At 58.9% G+C, this 20,464-nt stretch overlaps 2 protein-coding genes across 2 annotated transcripts in view; one reads left to right on the top strand and one right to left on the bottom strand.

The window, feature by feature from the left end:
- Positions 1 to 6,792: 6,792 nt before the first annotated feature.
- Positions 6,793 to 19,176, bottom strand: MAF1 (MAF1 homolog, negative regulator of RNA polymerase III). Its single transcript, XM_053941385.1, has 7 exons — positions 18,931 to 19,176; positions 16,067 to 16,195; positions 13,660 to 13,804; positions 10,168 to 10,289; positions 9,290 to 9,409; positions 7,065 to 7,181; positions 6,793 to 6,985 (listed from the first exon to the last, which is right to left on the bottom strand). The coding sequence occupies exons 1-7, from the start codon at positions 19,011 to 19,013 to the stop codon at positions 6,964 to 6,966; spliced, it is 738 nt and encodes a 245-aa protein (XP_053797360.1). The 5' UTR covers positions 19,014 to 19,176; the 3' UTR covers positions 6,793 to 6,963.
- A 1,145-nt stretch (positions 19,177 to 20,321) lies between these two features.
- MROH1 (maestro heat like repeat family member 1) overlaps positions 20,322 to 20,464 on the top strand; it is a 120,628-nt gene continuing 120,485 nt past the window's right edge. Inside the window, exon 1 of the mRNA XM_053945932.1 lies at positions 20,322 to 20,348. Coding sequence (XP_053801907.1) covers positions 20,322 to 20,348 — 27 coding nt within the window. The remainder of the gene's footprint in view (positions 20,349 to 20,464) is intronic.

The following is a 20,464-nucleotide window of genomic DNA, read 5'->3' as shown; positions in this document are numbered from 1 at the left end:
GGACACCAAACCCTGGGTGACACCAAACCCTGGGTGACACCAAACCCTGGGTGACACCAAACCTTTGGGTGACACCAAACCCTGGGTGACACCAAACCCTGGGTGACACCAAACCTTTGGGGACACCAAACCTTTGGGTGACACCAAACCTTTGGGGACACCAAACCTTTGGGGACACCAAACCCTGGGTGACACCAAACCTTTGGGGACACCAAACTCCGGGTGACACCAAACCCTGGGTGACACCAAACCTTTGGGCACACCAAACCTTTGGGTGACACCAAACCCTGGGTGACACCAAACCTTTGGGTGACACCAAACCCTGGGTGACACCAAACCTTTGGGTGACACCAAACCCTTGGGGACACCAAACCCTGGGTGACACCAAACCCTTGGGTGACACCAAACCCTGGGTGACACCAAACCCTGGGTGACACCAAACCTTTGGGTGACACCAAACCCTGGGTGACACCAAACCCTGGGTGACACCAAACCCTGGGTGACACCAAACCTTTGGGTGACACCAAACCTTTGGGGACACCAAACCTTTGGGGACACCAAACCCTTGGGGACACCAAACCTTTGGGGACACCAAACCCTGGGTGACACCAAACCTTTGGGTGACACCAAACCTTTGGGTGACACCAAACCCTGGGTGACACCAAACCTTTGGGTGACACCAAACCCTGGGTGACACCAAACCCTGGGTGACACCAAACTCCGGGTGACACCAAACCCTGGGTGACACCAAACCCTGGGTGACACCAAACCTTTGGGGACACCAAACCCTGGGTGACACCAAACCTTTGGGGACACCAAACCCTGGGTGACACCAAACCTTTGGGGACACCAAACCTTTGGGTGACACCAAACCCTGGGTGACACCAAACCCTGGGTGACACCAAACCTTTGGGTGACACCAAACCCTGGGTGACACCAAACCCTGGGTGACACCAAACCTTTGGGTGACACCAAACCCTGGGTGACACCAAACCCTGGGTGACACCAAACCCTGGGTGACACCAAACCTTTGGGTGACACCAAACCCTGGGTGACACCAAACCTTTGGGTGACACCAAACCCTGGGTGACACCAAACCTTTGGGGACACCAAACCTTTGGGGACACCAAACCCTGGGTGACACCAAACCTTTGGGTGACACCAAACCCTGGGTGACACCAAACCCTGGGTGACACCAAACCTTTGGGGACACCAAACCCTGGGTGACACCAAACCTTTGGTGACACCAAACCCTGGGTGACACCAAACCTTTGGGGACACCAAACCTTTGGGGACACCAAGCCCTGGGTGACACCAAACCTTTGGGGACACCAAACCTTTGGGTGACACCAAACCTTTGGGGACACCAAACCCTGGGTGACACCAAACCTTTGGGGACACCAAACCTTTGGGTGACACCAAACCTTTGGGTGACACCAAACCTTTGGGGACACCAAACCCTTGGTGACACCAAACCCTGGGTGACACCAAACCTTTGGGTGACACCAAACCTTTGGGTGACACCAAACCTTTGGGTGACACCAAACCCTGGGTGACACCAAACCTTTGGGTGACACCAAACCTTTGGGGACACCAAACCTTTGGGGACACCAAGCCCTGGGTGACACCAAACCTTTGGGGACACCAAACCCTGGGTGACACCAAACCCTGGGTGACACCAAACCCTGGGTGACACCAAACCTTTGGGTGACACCAAACCTTTGGGTGACACCAAACCCTGGGTGACACCAAACCTTTGGGTGACACCAAACCTTTGGGGACACCAAACCTTTGGGGACACCAAACCTTTGGGTGACACCAAACCCTGGGTGACACCAAACCCTGGGTGACACCAAACCTTTGGGTGACACCAAACCTTTGGGTGACACCAAACCTTTGGGGACACCAAACCTTTGGGGACACCAAGCCCTGGGTGACACCAAACCACGCAAACACCAAATGTCCAACGACGGCGCTGGATTTTCCAGGTTTTCCTTTCCTCCCTCCCTTTCCCGTCGTCCCTTTCCCCAAATCCCCCGAGCGATCCCGCCGGGAATTGTCCCCAGCCGGGTTGGGACAGCTGTGGGACGCGTCCCCCGGCCACGGGCTGAAGGAACACCACGATCCTGAAGGTCCCTCCAAAGCCAACCATCCCGGAATTCCACGGGGACGGAAAACACGGCGAGGGAAAGAGGAGAAATTGGGGGTAAAGCAGAGGATAAAGGGATTTCCCAATGGATAAAGGAATTTTCCCATGGATGAAGGGATTTTCCCGTGGATAAAGGGATTTTCCAATGAATAAAGGGATTTTTCCCATGGGTAAAGGAATTTTCCCAGGGATAAAGGGATTTTCCCGTGGATAAAAGGAATTTCCCCATGGATAAAGGGATTTCCCAATGGATAAAGGGATTTTCCTAGGGATAAAGGGATTTTCCCGTGGATAAAGGGATTTTTCCAATGGCTAAAGCGGTTTTTCCCATGGATAAAGGGATTTTCCCATAAATACATGAATTTTTCCACGAATAAAGGGATTTTCCCACGGGTAAATGGATTTTTCCAATGGATAAAGGGATTTTCCCTGGGATAAAGGGATTTCCAAATGGATAAAAGGAATTTTCCCAGGGATAAAGGGATTTTCCCGATGGATAAAGGGATTTCCCAATGGATAAAGGGATTTTCCAATGAATAAAGGGATTTTCCAATGAATAAAGGGATTTTTCCCATGGATAAAGGGATTTTTCCCAGGGATAAAGGGATTTTCCCATGGATAAAGGGATTTCCCAATGGTTAAAGGGATTTTCCCATGGATAAAGGGATTTTTCCCACAAATACAGGGATATTCCTATGGATAAAGGGATTTTCCCGTGGATAAAGCAGTTTTTCCATGGATAAAGGGATATTCCCATGGATAAAGGGATTTTTCCAATGGATAAAGCAGTTTTTCCATGGATAAAAGGATTTTCCCATGGGTAAATGGATTTTTCCAATGGATAAAGGGATTTTCCCATGGATAAAGGGATTTTTCCAATGGATAAAGCAGTTTTTCCATGGATAAAAGGATTTTCCCATGGGTAAATGGATTTTTCCAATGGATAAAGGGATTTTCCCATGGATAAAGGGATTTTCCCAGGGATAAAGGGATTTTCCCAGGGATAAAGGATTTTGCCATGGATGAAGGGATTTTCCCAGGGATAAAGGGATTTTCCAATGGATAAAGTGGTTTTTCCCATGGATAAAGGGATTTTCCCATAAATACATGAATTTTTCCACGAATAAAGGGATTTTCCCACGGGTAAATGGATTTTTCCAATGGATAAAGGGATTTTCCCATGGATAAAGGGATTTTCCCATGGATAAAGGGATTTTCACATGGATAAAGGGATTTTTCCATGGATAAAGGTATAACCCCATGGATAAAGGGATTTCCCACATAAATAAATGGATATTCCCACGGTTAAAGGGATGTTCCCAAAGGGATTTTTCCCATAAATAAAGGAATATTCCCATGGATAAAGGGATTTTTCCCATGGATAAAGGGATTTTCCCATGGATAAAGGGATTTCCCAATGGATAAAGGGATTTTTCCATGGATAAAGGTATAACCCCATGGATAAAGGGATTTCCCACATACATAAATGGATATTCCCACGGATAAAGGGATGTTCCCAAAGGGATTTTTCCCATAAATAAAGGAATATTCCCATGGATAAAGGGATTTTTCCAATGGATAAAGGGATTTTTCCCAGGGATAAAGGGATTTTTCCCAGGGATAAAGGGATTTTTCCCATGGATAAAGGTAATTTCCAATGGATAAAGGGATTTTTCCCATGGATAAAGGGATTTTCCAATGGATCAAGTCTGCCTGGGGTCCCACCCACCCCGTGGGAGCGGCAACATCCCGGGGGATCCCCCAGGAATTGGGGGCAAATCCCGGAAATCCTTTACTGGATTGGGGGTGGAATTGCAGCTTTCCGGGAGCAGTTCAGGGGGGATGAAGGAGCCGGGGCGACCCCAGGAGGGGTTTTTGGGGGGGCTCAGGGGCCCCTCCCTGCGCGCCGCCGGCCCGACCCCGGGTCCCGAGCGGGAACAGGGAATGAGACCCCAAAATCTGCACCTGGAGTGGCCGGGGGGGGGGGGGCAGGTGGGACCCCCTGACCCAGATCCCAAGGGAGATGTGACCCCTGTTCTGGATCCCAGATCCCAAGGGAGGTGCAGGTGGGATCCCTCTGACCCAGATCCCAGATCCCAAGGGAGATGTGACCCCTGTTCTGGATCCCAGATCCCAAGGGAGATGTGACCCCTGATCCAGATCCCAGATCCCAAGGGAGATGTGACCCCTGATCCAGATCCCAGATCCCAAGGGAGGTGCAGGTGGGACCCCCTGATCCAGATCCCAGATCCCAAGGGAGATGTGACCCCAGATCTGGATCCCAGATCCCAAGGGAGGTTCAGGTGGGATCCCTCTGATCCAGATCCCAAGGGAGGTTCAGGTGGGATCCCTCTGATCCAGATCCCAGATCCCAAGGGAGATGTGACCCCTGCTCTGGATCCCAGATCCCAAGGGAGGTTCAGGTGGGATCCCTCTGATCCAGGTCCCAGATCCCAAAGGAGATATGACCCCTGCTCTGGATCCCAGATCCCAAGGGAGGTGCAGGTGGGACCCCCTGACCCAGATCCCAGATCCCAAGGGAGATGTGACCCCTGCTCTGGATCCCAGATCCCAAGGGAGATGTGACCCCTGATCCAGATCCCAGATCCCAAGGGAGGTGCAGGTGGGATCCCTCTGACCCAGATCCCAAAGGAGATATGACCCCTGCTCTGGATCCCAGATCCCAAGGGAGGTGCAGGTGGGACCCCCTGACCCAGATCCCAGATCCCAAGGGAGATGTGACCCCTGCTCTGGATCCCAGATCCCAAGGGAGATGTGACCCCTGATCCAGATCCCAGATCCCAAGGGAGGTGCAGGTGGGATCCCTCTGACCCAGATCCCAAAGGAGATATGACCCCTGCTCTGGATCCCAGATCCCAAGGGAGGTGCAGGTGGGATCCCTCTGACCCAGATCCCAAAGGAGGTTCAGGTGGGATCCCCCTGACCCAGATCCCAAAGGAGGTTCAGGTGGGATCCCCCTGACCCAGATCCCAAAGGAGGTTCAGGTGGGATCCCCCTGACCCAGATCCCAAGGGAGGTGCAGGTGGGATCCCTCTGACCCAGATCCCAAAGGAGGTTCAGGTGGGATCCCCCTGACCCAGATCCCAGATCCCAAGGGAGGTTCAGGTGGGATCCCCCTGACCCAGATCCCAAAGGAGGTTCAGGTGGGATCCCTCTGACCCAGATCCCAAGGGAGATGTGACCCCTGCTCTGGATCCCAGATCCCAAGGGAGGTGCAGGTGGGATCCCTCTGATCCCAGATCCCAAGGGAGGTGCAGGTGGGATACCTCTGACGCAGATCCCAAGGGAGGCATAGCTGGGCCCCCCCAGCCTCAGGCTCGGGGCTCACCTGGCCCAGGTGAGATCCCAGCAGGAAAAGCAGAGCCGGAGCAGACGGAGAGCAAAGCCAAACTCTTGAAACACACGGACTCGGGACGGGGGGCAGGGGGGCAGTTCCTGGGGGTGGGATTTGGGATTCTCCCCCGGGCAGGGCCGGGATGGACGGATGGAGCCCGTCAGGAGCCCGGGCAGGTGGGACGGGGATCAGTGCAGCCGAGGGCAGGAGCCATAAAGTGCAGCGAAGCTTCCCGGAGCTCCCGGCGCGGCTCCGGAGCTCCGGGATTCCTGGGGGGCTCCAGTGTCCGGGGGGGGGGGGGGGGGGGGGGACACGGGGACACCGTGACACCGGGGGGGACACGGCTCAGGAAGGACCAGCGGCGCCAGGACAGGGCCGGGTCCCATCCTGGGTCTGTTCCTGGCTCCATTCCCGGTTCCATTGCTGGTTTGGTTGCCAGTCCTGGCTCCGTTCCTGGTTCCTTTTCTGGTGCCAGTTCTGTTCCTGTTCCGTTCCCAGTTCCTTTCCTGGTTCCATTCCCAGTTCTGTTCCTGGTTCCGTTCCCAGTTCCTTTTCTGGTGCCAGTTCTGTTCCTGTTCCGTTCCCAGTTCCTTTCCTGGTTCCATTCCCAGTTCTGTTCCTGGTTCTGTTCCCAGTTCTGTTCCTGGTTCCATTCCCAGTTCTGTTCCTGGTTCCATTCCCAGTTCCTTTCCTGGTGCCAGTTCTGTTCCTGGTTCCGTTCCCAGTTCCTTTCCTGGTGCCAGTTCTGTTCCTGGTTCCGTTCCCAGTTCCTTTCCTGGTGCCAGTTCTGTTCCTGTTCCGTTCCCAGTTCCTTTCCTGGTTCCATTCCCAGTTCTGTTCCTGTTCCGTTCCCAGTTCCTTTCCTGGTTCCATTCCCAGTTCTGTTCCTGGTTCCATTCCCAGTTCTGTTCCTGGTTCCATTCCCAGTTCCTTTCCTGGTGCCAGTTCTGTTCCTGGTTCCGTTCCCAGTTCCTTTCCTGGTTCCATTCCCAGTTCTGTTCCTGGTTCCATTCCCAGTTCTGTTCCTGGTTCTGTTCCCAGTTCTGTTCCTGGTTCCATTCCCAGTTCCTTTCCTGGTGCCAGTTCTGTTCCTGGTTCCATTCCCAGTTCTGTTCCTGGTTCCATTCCCATTCCCGTTCCTGGTGCCAGTTCTGTTCCTGGTTCCATTCCCAGTTCTGTTCCTGGTTCCATTCCCAGTTCTGTTCCTGGTGCCAGTTCTGTTCCTGGTTCCATTCCCAGTTCCTTTCCTAGTCCTGGTTCCGTTCCTGGTGCCAGTTCTGTTCCTGGTTCCATTCCCAGTTCTGTTCCTGGTTTGGTTCCCAGTTCCTTTCCCAGTCCCAGTTTCATTCCCAGTTCCGTTCCCGGTGCTGGTTTGGTTCCCAGTCCATTTCCAGTCCCATTGCTGGTTCCGTTCCCGTTGCCGGTTCCGTTCCCGGTGTCTCGGATCCCGCCGGGAATCTCACATGCACATCACCTGCAGCCTGGAACGAGGACACGGAGGGTCACCTGCCTCACCTGTGGCCACGCCCACCCTGCCCCGCCCTGCCCCGCCCTGCCCACCTGTCCTCCTCGACGACACCGCCCTCGGGGTCGCCGCTGTCGCCCTTCTCGGTGTCGCCCTCGCCCAGGTCCATGTCCAGCTCGTTCCCGGTGTCCGGGCGGGTGTAGGCGTAGCCACTGTGGGAAGGGCCAGAATTCCAGGGAATCCCCTTGGGGACGGCCCCTGGAATTCTGGGAATCCCCTCGAGAACAGCCCCCCCCCCCCCCCCCCCCAGAATTGCACAGAATCCCCTTGGGAATGGCCCCTGGAATTCTGGGAATCCCCTCGGGAACAGCCCCCCCCCCTCCCCCGGAATTCCAGGAATCCCCTTGGGAATAGCCTCTGGAATTCTGGGAATCCCCTTGGGAATAGCCCCTGGAATTCCGGGAATCCCCTCGGGAACAGCCCCCACCCCCGAGAACTGCACAGAATCCCCTTGGGGATGGCCTCTGGAATTCTGGGAATCCCCTTGGGAATAGCCCCTGGAATTCCGGGAATCCCCTCGGGAACAGCCCCCCCCCCCCCGAGAACTGCACAGAATCCCCTTGGGAATGGACCCTGGAATTCCGGGAATCCCCTTGGAGATGGCCTCTGGAATTCCGGGAATCCCCTTCGGAACAGCCCCCCCTCCCCCGGAATTGCACAGAATCCCCTTGGGGATGGCCCCTGGAATTCCAAGGAATCCAGCCTCTGGAATACCGGGGAATCCCCTCGGGAATGGACCCTGGAATTCTGGGAATCACCTTGGGGATGGCCCCTGGAATTCCCTTGAGAACGGCCCTCAGAATTCCAGGGAATCCCCTCAGGATTGACCCCTGGAATTCTGGGAATCCCCTGGGAATGCCCCCTGGAATCCCCTGGGGAATGCCCTGGGGAACGCTCCCTGGAATTCCAGGTATCCCCATGGGAATGCCCCCTGGAATTGTGGGGATCCCCCAAGGAATGCCCCCTGGAGTTCTGGGAACTCCCTGGGGAATGGTCCCAGGAATCCCCATGGAGATTGCCCCCTGGGATTCCGGGAATCCCATGGGAATGCCCCCTGGAACCCCCTGGGGAATGCCCCCGGGAATTCCGGGAATCCCATGGGAATGCCCCCTGGAATTCTGGGAACCCCCTGGGGAATGCCCGTGGAATCCCCTGAGAAACGCCCCCCGGGATTCCGGGGATCCCTATGGGAATGCCCCCTGGGATTCCAGGAATCCCTATGGGAATGCCCCCGGGAATTCTGGGAATCCCATGGGAATGCCCCCTGGAATTCTGGGAATTCCCTGGGAAATGCTCTCTGGAATTGTGCAAATCCCCTGGGGAATGCACCCTGGAATCCCCTGGGGAATGCCCTCCAGAATTCCGGGAATCCCATGGGGAATGCTCTCTGGAATTCTGGGAATCCCTATGGGAATGCCCCCCGGAATTCCAGGAATCCCTATGGGAACACCCCCTGGAATTCCGGGGATCCCTATGGGAATGCCCCCTGGAATTCCAGGGATCCCTGTGGGAATGCCCCCTGGAATTCTGGGAATCCCATGGGGAATGCTCTCTGGAATTCTGGGAATCCCCTGAGAAACACCCCCCGGAATTCCAGGAATCCCATGGGAATGCCCCCTGGAATCCCCTGGGGAATGCCCCCGGAATTCCGGGAATCCCATAGGGAATGCCCCCTGGAATTCTGGGAACCCCCTGGGGAATGCCCATGGAATCCCCTGAGAAACACCCCCCGGAATTCCGGGGATCCCTATGGGAATGCCCCCTGGGATTCCAGGAATCCCTATGGGAATGCCCCCGGGAATTCCGGGAATCCCATGGGAATGCCCCCTGGAATTCTGGGAATCCCCTGGGGAATGCTCTCTGGAATTGTGCAAATCCCCTGGGGAATGCACCCTGGAATCCCCTGGGGAATGCCCTCCAGAATTCCGGGAATCCCATGGGGAATGCTCTCTGGAATTCTGGGAATCCCCTGAGAAACGCCCCCCGGAATTCCAGGAATCCCCTGGGGAATGCCCCCTGGAATCCCCTGGGGAATGCCCCCGGAATTCCGGGAATCCCATAGGGAATGCCCCCTGGAATTCCGGGAATCCCTATGGGAATGCCCCCTGGAATTCTGGGAACCCCCTGGGGAATGCCCGTGGAATCCCCTGAGAAACACCCCCCGGGATTCCGGGGATCCCTATGGGAATGCCCCTGGGAATTCCGGGAATCCCATGGGAATGCCCCCGGAATTCCAGGGATCCCGCGGGGCGGGGCCGACCTGATGGAGCGGCAGGTGAAGAAGACGATCCTCTTGAGCCTCTTGTTGTAGAAGAAGTAATTGAAGGACCAGAGGCTCCCGTCCTCCCCGAAGGGATCCGAGTCCAGGTCCGGGTTGTAGCTGGGAGCGGGAAAAGCGGGAATGTCACTCATGGGACTGGGATTGGGGAACGTGGGAATGTCACGGGACTGGGACGGGAACAGCGGAAATGTCACGGGACTGGGACAGGAAACGTGGGAATGTCACGGGACTGGGACAGGAAACGTGGGAATGTCACAGGGTTGGGGACAGGAACAGTGGGAATGTCACGGATGGGATTGGGGACAGGAAAAGTGGGAATGTCACAAGACTGGGGACAGGAACAGTGGGAATCTCACTGGATTGGGGACAAGAAATGTGGGGAAGTCAAGGGACTGGGGACAGGAACAGCGGGAAAGTCACGGGACTGGGACAGGAAACGTGGGAATGTCACAGGGTTGGGGACAGGAACAGCGGGAAAGGCCTGGATGCATGGGAACAGGGCTGGGATCCCTCAGGAAGGGCTGGGATCCCTCGGGAAGGGTTGGGATCCCTCGGGAAGGGCTGGGATCCCTCAGGAAGGGCTGGGATCCCTCAGGAAGGGCCGGGATCCCTCGGGAAGGGCTGGGATCCCTCGGGAAGGGCTGGGATCCCTCGGGAAGGGCTGGGATCCCTCAGGAAGGGCCGGGATCCCTTGGGATCAGGAAGGGCTGGGATCCCTTGGGAAGGGCCGGGATCCCTCGGGAAGGGCCGGGATCCCTCGGGAAGGGCCGGGATCCCTCGGGAAGGGCCGGGATCCCTCGGGATCAGGAAGGGCCGGGATCCCAGAGGATGGGGCAGGGCCCCAGGTGCCCCCGTACCTGTAGATGTCACACTCGGCCAGGCAGATCTCCTCATCCACCGCGTCCCACAGCAGCGGCTTCAGCGCCTTGAAATCCTCGCGCACGGCCGAGAAGAGGCTGCAGTTCACGGCATTCACCACCTGGGACACGGCAACAACCGGGACGTGGGACACGGGAACAGGGATGGGGACATGGGAATGGGGACAGGGACACAGAACAGGGATGAAATCCTCGCGCACGGCCGAGAAGAGGCTGCAGTTCACGGCATTCACCACCTGGGACACGGCAACAACCGGGATGTGGGACACGGGAACAGGGATGGGGACATGGGAATGGGGACAGGGACACGGGAACGGGGACAGGGACACGGGAATGGGGACAGGGACACGGGAATAGGACATGGGACACAGAACAGGGATGAAATCCTCGCGCACGGCCGAGAAGAGGCTGCAGTTCACGGCATTCACCACCTGGGACACGGCAACAACCGGGACGTGGGACACGGGAATGGGACACGGGAACAGGGATGGGGACATGGGAATGGGGACAGGGACACGGGAACGGGGACAGGGACACGGGAATGGGGATGGGGACAGGGGACACGGGAATGGGGACAGGGGACACGGGAATGGGGACAGGGACACAGAACAGGGACAGGGACACGGGAATGGGGATGGGGACAGGGGACACGGGAATGGGGACAGGGACACAGAACAGGGACAGGGACACGGGAATGGGGACAGGGACACGGGAACGGGGACAGGGACACGGGAATGGGGATGGGGACAGGGGACACGGGAATGGGGACAGGGACACAGAACAGGGACAGGGACACGGGAATGGGGACAGGGACACAGAACAGGGACAGGGACACAGAACAGGGACACGGGAACGGGGACAGGGACACGGAACAGGGACAGGGACACGGGAATGGGGACAGGGACACGGAACAGGGACAGGGACACGGGAATGGGGACAGGGACACAGAACAGGGACAGGGACACGGGAATGGGGACAGGGACACAGAACAGGGACAGGGACACAGAACAGGGACACGGGAACGGGGACAGGGACACGGGGACGGGGACATGGGACACAGAACAGGGACAGGGACACGGGAATGGGGACAGGGACACAGAACAGGGACAGGGACACAGAACAGGGACACGGGAACGGGGACAGGGACACGGGGACGGGGACATGGGACACAGAACAGGGACAGGGACACGGGAATGGGGACAGGGACACAGAACAGGGACAGGGACACGGGAATGGGGATGGGGACACGGGAACGGGGACAGGGACACAGAACATGGGGATGGGGACAGGGGACACGGGAATGGGGACAGGGACACGGGAATGGGGATGGGGCAAGGGAATGGGGACAGGGACACGGGATCCGGACGTGGGACATAGAACGGGGACAGGGACAAGAGACATGGAGATGGGGGACACGGGAATGCAGCTGGGGGACAGGAAAAGGGGATGGGGGACACAGAACAGGGATGGGGACGTGGGAATGGGGACAAGGGACACGGGAACGGGGATGGGAGACACAGAACGAGGACGTGGGACACGGAACAGGGACGTGGGACACGGGAATGGGGACGGGGAACACAGGAATGAGGACAGGGGACACGGGAACGGGGACACGGGACAGCAGACAGGGGGACGGGGGAATGGCATTCCCAGGGAAATTTGGGATTCCCCAGCCTGGCAGTGTCCAGAGCTCCTCCCAGGGTCCTTTCCAGGGTTTTCTGGGAGAGCTGGAGAGAGGTTTGGGGTAAAGGCTGGAGGCACAGGAAACAGGGAATGGCGTCCCATGGAGCGTTGGGATTTTGGGCTGGAATTCCCAGAGAATCCGGGGCTGCCCCAGCCCCTGGACTACCCCGGGATAGCGGGAGCCGCCCCTTGGACTGGGATCATCCCGGAGATCCCTTCCGTCCCAAAGCATTCCAGGATTTCCCCATTCCACGAGCTCCAGGTCAAACCCAATTCCTGCATCCCGTCCCGTCCTGTCCCATCCCAGTGCTCCCAGTCCCTCCCAGTGCTCCCAGTCCCATCCCAGTCCCTCCCAGTGCTCCCAGTCCCATCCCAGTCCCTCCCAGTGCTCCCAGTGCTCCCAGTCCCATCCCAGTCCCTCCCAGTCCCTCCCAGTGCTCCCAGTCCCATCCCAGTCCCCTCCCAGTGCTCCCAGTCCCATCCCAGTCCCTCCCAGTGCTCCCAGTCCCATCCCAGTCCCCCCAGTCCCTCCCAGTGCTCCCAGTCCCATCCCAGTCCCTCCCAGTCCCTCCCAGTGCTCCCAGTCCCATCCCAGTCCCATCCCAGTGCTCCCAGTCCCATCCCAGTCCCATCCCAGTGCTCCCAGTCCCATCCCAGTCCGTACCCAGTTCAGGCTGGGTTTGCGGCTGAACCCGTGGCTCTCCCAGTCCCATCCCAGTCCCATCCCAGTGCTCCCAGTCCCATCCCAGTGCTCCCAGTCCCATCCCAGTGCTCCCAGTCCCATCCCAGTCCCCGTACCCAGTTGAGGCTGGGCTCGCGGCTGAACTCGTGGCTCTCCCAGTCCCATCCCAGTCCCATCCCAGTCCCATCCCAGTCCCCGTACCCAGTTCAGGCTGGGCTCGCGGCTGAACTCGTGGCTCTCCCAGTCCCATCCCAGTGCTCCCAGTCCCATCCCAGTGCTCCCAGTCCCATCCCAGTGCTCCCAGTCCCATCCCAGTCCCATCCCAGTCCCCGTACCCAGTTCAGGCTGGGCTCATAGCTGAACCCGTGGTTCTCCCAGTCCCATCCCAGTGCTCCCAGTCCCATCCCAGTGCTCCCAGTCCCATCCCAGTCCCATCCCAGTCCCCGTACCCAGTTGAGGCTGGGTTTGCGGCTGAACCCGTGTCTCTCCCAGTCCCATCCCAGTGCTCCCAGTCCCATCCCAGTCCCATCCCAGTCCCCGTACCCAGTTGAGGCTGGGCTCGCGGCTGAACTCGTGGCTCTCCCAGTCCCATCCCAGTGCTCCCAGTCCCATCCCAGTCCCATCCCAGTGCTCCCAGTCCCATCCCAGTGCTCCCAGTCCCATCCCAGTCCCATCCCAGTGCTCCCAGTCCCATCCCAGTCCCCGTACCCAGTTGAGGCTGGGCTCGCGGCTGAACTCGTGGCTCTCCCAGTCCCATCCCAGTGCTCCCAGTCCCATCCCAGTGCTCCCAGTCCCATCCCAGTGCTCCCAGTCCCATCCCAGTCCCATCCCAGTGCTCCCAGTCCCATCCCAGTCCCCGTACCCAGTTGAGGCTGGGCTCGCGGCTGAACTCGTGGCTCTCCCAGTCCCATCCCAGTGCTCCCAGTCCCATCCCAGTGCTCCCAGTCCGTACCCAGTTGAGGCTGGGCTCGCGGCTGAACCCGTGTCTCTCCCAGTCCCATCCCAGTGCTTCCAGTCCCATCCCAGTCCCATCCCAGTGCTCCCAGTCCCATCCCAGTGCTCCCAGTCCCATCCCAGTGCTCCCAGTCCCATCCCAGTCCCCGTACCCAGTTGAGGCTGGGCTCGCGGCTGAACTCGTGGCTCTTGGCGGCGCTGAAGTCGTAGTCGGGCCGGAAGGCCTCGTTCAGGGTGGCGATCAGGTAGAAGAGCGTCTTGCGGCTGCACGTGTCGCTGAGCGGGCCCTCGCCCTGCCTGGGGACAAACTGGGGTCACTGGGGACACACTGGGGACACACTGGGGACACTGGGGACAGACTGGGGACAGACCGGGGTCACTGGGGACACACTGGGGACACTGGGGACACACGGGGGTCACTGGGGACAAACTGGGGACAAACTGGGGACACTGGGGACACTGGGGACACACTGGGGACAGACCGGGGTCACTGGGGACACACTGGGGACACTGGGGACACACTGGGGACACTGGGGACACACTGGGGACAGACCGGGGTCACTGGGGACACACTGGGGACACTGGGGACACACTGGGGACACTGGGGACAGACTGGGGACAGACCGGGGTCACTGGGGACACACTGGGGTCACTGGGGACACACTGGGGTCACACTGGGGACACACTGGGGTCACTGGGGACACACTGGGGACACTGGGGACACACTGGGGTCACACTGGGGACACACTGGGGTCACTGGGGACACACTGGGGACACTGGGGACACTGGGGACACTGGGGACAGACTGGGGATAAACTGGGGACAGACTGGGGATAAACTGGGGACAAACTGGGGTCACTGGGGACACTGGGGACACACTGGGGACAGACCGGGGTCACTGGGGACACACTGGGGTCACTGGGGACAGAGTGGGGACACTGGGGTCACTGGGGACACACTGGGGTCACTGGGGTCACTAGGATCCCATCCCAAGATCCCAGTGCCCATCCCAAGATCCCAGTGCCCATCCCGGGATCCCGGTGCCCATCCCAAGATCCCAGTGCCCATCCCGGGATCCCGGTGCCAATCCTGGGATTCTGGTGCCAATCCCAGGACCCCGGTTCCCACCCCAGTTTCCCGGTGCCCACCCCACAATCCCAGTGCCAATCCCAGTTTCCCAGTGTGCCCATCCCAGTTTGCCAGGGCCCATCCCAGTTTCCCAGTTCCCATCCCACCATCCCAGTTCCCACCCCAGTTTCCCAGTGTGCCCACCCCAGTTTCCCCCCCAGTTGCCCGAGTTTCCCCAGTTTCCCCAGTCCTCCCATTTTCCCCCAGTCCCCCCAGTTTCCCCAGTCCCCCCAGTTTCTCCTAATTTACCCCCAGCCCCCCCAGTTCCCCCAGTTTCCCCAGTCCCCCCAGACCCCCAGTCTCCCCAGTCTCTCCCAGTTCCCCCCGTTCCCCCTACTTTCCCCCCCCTTTCCCCCCAGTCCCCCCCATTTCCCCCATCCCCCCCATTTCCCCCCGTGCCCCCCCAGTCCCCCCATCCCCCCCATTTCCCCCCGTGCCCCCCCAGTCTCTCCCATTCCCCCCCATCCCCCCAGTCCCCCCTTTCCCCCAGCCCCCCATGCCCCCCCATTTCCCCCATTTCCCCCCATGCCCCCCCAGTCCCCCCATTTCCCCATTTCCCCCCATCCCCCCCAGTCTCTCCCATTTCCCCCCATTCCCCCCAGCCCCCCCATCCCCCCATTTCCTCCCATTTCCTCCCAGTCTCCCCCAGCCCCCCCAGTCGCCCCTATCCCCCCCATTCCCCCCATCCCCCCGTGCCCCCATTTCCACCAGCCCCCCCCCAGTTTCCCCAGTCCCCCATCCCCCCCATCCCCCCCATTCCCCCAGTCCCTCATTTCCCCCATTCCCCCATTCCCCCCCATTCCCCCCCATCCCCCCCATTCTCCCCAGTCCCCCCATTCTCCCCAGTCCCTCATTTCCCCCATTCCCCATTCCCCCCATTCCCCCCGTCTCTCCCAGTCTCTCCCATTCTCCCCATTTCCCCCATTTCCCCCATCCCCCCAGTCTCTCCCAGTCCCCCCATTTCCTCCTGCCCCCATTTCCCCCCATCCCCCCATTCCCCCCATCCCCCCATTCCCCCCCAGTCCCCCCATTCTCCCCAGTCCCCCCATTTCCCCATTTCCCCCAGCCCCCCCATTCCCCCCATTCTCCCCATTCCCCCATTCTCCCCATTCCCCCCATTTCCCCCAGCCCCCCCCATTCCCCCCATCCCCCCATTTCCCCTATCCCCCCATTCCCCCCATCTCTCCCAGTCTCTCCCATTCCCCCCTGCCCCCCCATTTCCCCCATCCCCCCATTCCCCCCCTATCCCCCCATTCCCCCCAGTCTCTCCCATTCCCCCCTGGCCCCCATTCCCCCCAGTCTCTCCCATTCCCCCCTGCCCCCCATTCCCCCCGTCCCCCCATTCCCCCCATTCCCCCCATTCCCCCCATTCCCCCCTGCCCCCCATTCCCCCCATTCCCCCCATTCCCCCATTCCCCCCGTGCCCCCCACCTGCCGGGGCTGAGCCCGGAGCTCTGGGGCGGGGACAGGGCCTCGAGCGCGTGGGGCTGCCCCTCGTGGCAGAAGTGCTTGAAGAGCTGCTTGTCCAGCCCGGCCAGCTTGCACGAGTAGCTCTCGATCCTGCGGGACGCGGCACGGCGGCGCTGGCCACGGCAGCCGGGGGGCACAGAGACCCCCAGAGACCCTCCTGGGGAGCCCAGAGACCCCCAGAGACCCCCAGAGACCCTCCTGGGGAGCCCAGAGACCCCCAGAGACCCTCCTGGGGAGCCCAGAGACCCCCAGAGACCCCCACGGCAGCCGGGGAGCACAGAGACCCCCGGGGGAGCCCAGAGACCACCAGAGACCCCCACAGCAGCCGGGGAGCACAGAGACCCCCAGAGACCCCCGGGGAGCCGGGGAGCACAGAGACCCCCGGGGAGCCCAGAGACCCCCAGAGACCCCCAGAGACCCTCCTGGGGAGCCCAGAGACCCCCAGAGACCCCCAGAGACCCTCCTGGGGAGCCCAGAGACCCCCAGAGACCCTCCTGGGGAGCCCAGAGCCCCCCAGAGACCCTCCTGGGGAGCTCAGAGACCCCCAGAGACCCTCCTGGGGAGCTCAGAGACCCCCAGAGACCCTCCTGGGGAGCCCAGAGCCCCCCAGAGACCCTCCTGGGGAGCCCAGAGACCCCCAGAGACCCCCAGAGACCCTCCTGGGGAGCCCAGAGACCCCCAGAGACCCCCAGAGACCCTCCTGGGGAGCCCAGAGACCCCCAGAGACCCCCAGAGACCCTCCTGGGGAGCCCAGAGACCCCCAGAGACCCCCAGAGACCCTCCTGGGGAGCCCAGAGACCCCCAGAGACCCCCAGAGACCCTCCTGGGGAGCCCAGAGACCCCCAGAGACCCCCAGAGACCCTCCTGGGGAGCACAGAGACCCCCAGAGGAGCCCAGAGACCCCCAGAGACCCCTGGGGGCAGCCAGGGGAGCCCAGAGCCCCTCCCAGGGGGATCCAGGAGATCCCAGAGACCCCCAGGGGGATGAGGATTGGGGCTGGAATTCCAGAGGATCCATCCCAGGCCAGGCTGGGGCATCCCGGGATATCGGGAACGGGCATGGTTGGAATGGGAAGATCCCAAAAATCCCTTCCTGGCCAAAAGGCTGCCAGGATCCCATGGACATGATCCCAAAAATTCCCAAAAAGATCCCAAAAATTCCCAAAAATATCCCAAAAATCCCTTGCTGGCCAAAAGCCTGCCAGGATCCCAGGCCAGGATCCCAAAAATTCCCAAAAAGATCCCAAAAATTCCCAAAAAGATCCCAAAAATCCCTTCCTGGCCAAAAGGCTGCCAGGATCCCAGGCCAGGATCCCTGGCATAGCAGGAGGTGTCCCTTGGGAATGGGATCATCCCTGAAATCCCCTCCATTCCCACCCCATTCCCAGCATTCCCAGGTTGGATCCGTTCTCCCACGAGGGAATTCCCATAAAATTCCCACTCCAGCCACGTTCCCACATTCCCACTTCCTTTATCCCAGATTTTCCGCTCTCATCCCAGGATTCCTTATCCCGGATCCCCGGGTTTCAAGGGCACGGAATTCCCAGATTCTCAGCAACAGAATTCCCACATTCCCAGGGCAGCATTCCCAGTTTCCCAGGACAGCATTCCCAGTTTCCTGGGGCAGCATTCCCACATTCCCGGTTTTTCCCGGGGCAGCATTCCCAATTCCTGGGACGGCATTCCCAGACTCCCAGGGTTTTTCCCAGGGATTGCATTCCCACATTCCCAGGGCTGGCATTCCCACATTCCCAGGGTTTTTCCTGGAGCAGCATTCCCACATTCCCAGAGTTTTTCCCAGGGCAGCATTCCCGGTTTCCCAGGGCTTTTCCCGGGGCAGCATTCCCACAATCCCAGGGCTTTTCCCAGGGAATTGCATTCCCACATTCCCAAATTCCCAGGGTTTTTCCCGGGGCAGCATTCCCACATTCCCAGGGCTTTTCCCAGGGAATTGCATTCCCACATTCCCAAATTCCCAGGGTTTTTCCCAGAGCAGCATTCCCACATTCCCAGGGCAGCATTCCCAGACTCCTGGGGTTTTTCCTGGGGACAGCATTCCCACATTCCCAGGGCAGCATTCCCACATTCCCACATTCCCAGGGCAGCATTCCCAGACTCCTGGGGTTTTTCCTGGGGACAGCATTCCCAGATTCCCAGGGACGGCATTCCCACATTTCCGGTTTCCCAGGGTTTTTCCCGAGGCAGCATTCCCACTTTCCCAGGACAGCATTCCCACATTCCCGTGGCAGAATTCCCACATTCCCACTTTCCCAGGACAGCATTCCCACATTCCTGTGGCAGCATTCCCACTTTCCCAGGACAGCATTCCCACATTCCTGTGGCAGCATTCCCACTTTCCCAGGACAGCATTCCCACATTCCCGGGGCAGCATTCCCAGTTTCCCAGGGTTTTTCCCGGGGCAGCATTCCCACATTCCCGTGGCAGCATTCCCACATTCCCACATTCCCAGGGCAGCATTCCCACATTCCCAGGACAGCATTCCCACATTCCCACATTCCCGGGGCAGCATTCCCACATTCCCAGGACAGCATTCCCACATTCCCGGGGCAGCATTCCCACTTTCCCAGGACAGCATTCCCACACTCCCGTGGCAGCATTCCCACATTCCCACATTCCCAGGGCAGCATTCCCACATTCCCGGGGCAGCATTCCCACACTCCCACACTCCCGGGGCAGCATTCCCACATTCCCACACTCCCAGGGCAGCATTCCCACATTCCCGGGGCAGCATTCCCACACTCCCACACTCCCGGGGCAGCATTCCCAGACTCCCACCCTCCGGCATTCCCGCTTCCCCGCTCCCACCTGCCGATGATGTGCGCGTCTCCCGTCTCCACGGTGAGCTGGGAGTTGATGGCCTCGAAGCTGGAGTTCTCCAGCAGCTTCATCCTCCCAGGGAATTCCCGGGAATCCCCAGCAGCAGCTGCTCCCAGAGACAGGGAACGGGGATTTCCTGGGATTTCCCGGGGTTCCCTGGGATTTCCTGGGATTTCCTGGGGTTTCCCGGGGTTCCCTGGGGTTTCCCGGAATTTCCTGGGATTTCCCGGGATTTCCTGGGGTTTCTCGGAATTTCCTGGGATTTCCCAGAATTTCCTGGGATTTCCTGGGATTTCCCGGGATTTCCCAGAATTTCCTGGGATTTCCTGGGATTTCCTGGGATTTCCCAGAATTTCCCGAGATTTCCTGGGATTTCCTGGGATTTCCCGGGGTTCCCTGGGATTTCCTGGGATTTCCCGGAATTTCCTGGGATTTCCCGGGATTTCCTGGGATTTCCCAGAATTTCCTGGGATTTCCTGGGGTTTCCTGGGATTTCCCGGGATTTCCTGGGATTTCCTGGGATTTCCTGGGGTTTCCAGGGATTTCCTGGGGTTTCCTGGGATTTCCTGGGATTTCCCAGAATTTCCTGGGATTTCCTGGGATTTCCCAGAATTTCCTGGGATTTCCCAGAATTTCCTGGGATTTCCCGGGATTTCCCAGAATTTCCTGGGATTTCCTGGGATTTCCCGGGGTTTCCTGGGATTTCCTGGGATTTCCAGGGATTTCCCGGGGTTTCCCGGAATTTCCCGGGATTTCCTGGGGTTTCCCAGAATTTCCTGGGATTTCGGGGGTTTCCTGGGATTTCCCGGGATTTCCCGGGGTTTCCTGGGGTTTCCCGGAATTTCCCAGGATTTCCTGGGGTTTCCTGGGATTTCCCGGGATTTCCTGGGATTTCCCAGAATTTCCTGGGGTTTCCCGGGGATTTCCCAGAACCCGGAACGCCGGGGGAGGGAGGGGAGGGAGGGGAAGGGGGAAATGCACAAGTGGGGGTGGGAAAGGGAAAAAATGCAAAAATGGGAATGGGAAAAAGAGGGAAAATAGAGAAATGGGAATGGGAAAGGGAACGGGAAAAATGGGAAATGGGAAAAGAGGGAAAATGCAAAAATGGGGGTGGGAAAGGGAATGGGAAAAATGCAAAAATGGGAATGGGAAAAACAGGGAAAATGCAAAAATGGGAATGGGAAAAACAGGGAAAATGCAGAAATGGGAATGGGAAAAGAGGGAAAATGCAAAAATGGGAATGGGAAAAACAGGGAAAATGCAGAAATGGGAATGGGAAAAACAGGGAAAATGCAGAAATGGGGATGGGAAAGGGGAAAAGAGGGGAAATGCAGGAATGGGGAAGGAAATGGGAAAAGAACAAAAATGCAAAAATGGGAATGGGAAAAGGGGAAAAGAGAGAAAACGCAGAAAACGGAACAGAAAAGGGAAAGGGAAAAGAACAAAATGCAAAAATAAAGATAGAAATGGGGAAAGAGAAAAGGAAAAGAAAAGGAAAAGGAAAGGAAAAGGAAAAGGAAAA

Source organism: Vidua chalybeata, chromosome 1, assembly GCF_026979565.1.
Source record: "Vidua chalybeata isolate OUT-0048 chromosome 1, bVidCha1 merged haplotype, whole genome shotgun sequence".
Taxonomy (NCBI): domain Eukaryota; kingdom Metazoa; phylum Chordata; class Aves; order Passeriformes; family Viduidae; genus Vidua; species Vidua chalybeata.
Note: the sequence above shows the minus strand (reverse complement) of the source record. Positions and strands in the feature narration are given on the sequence as shown.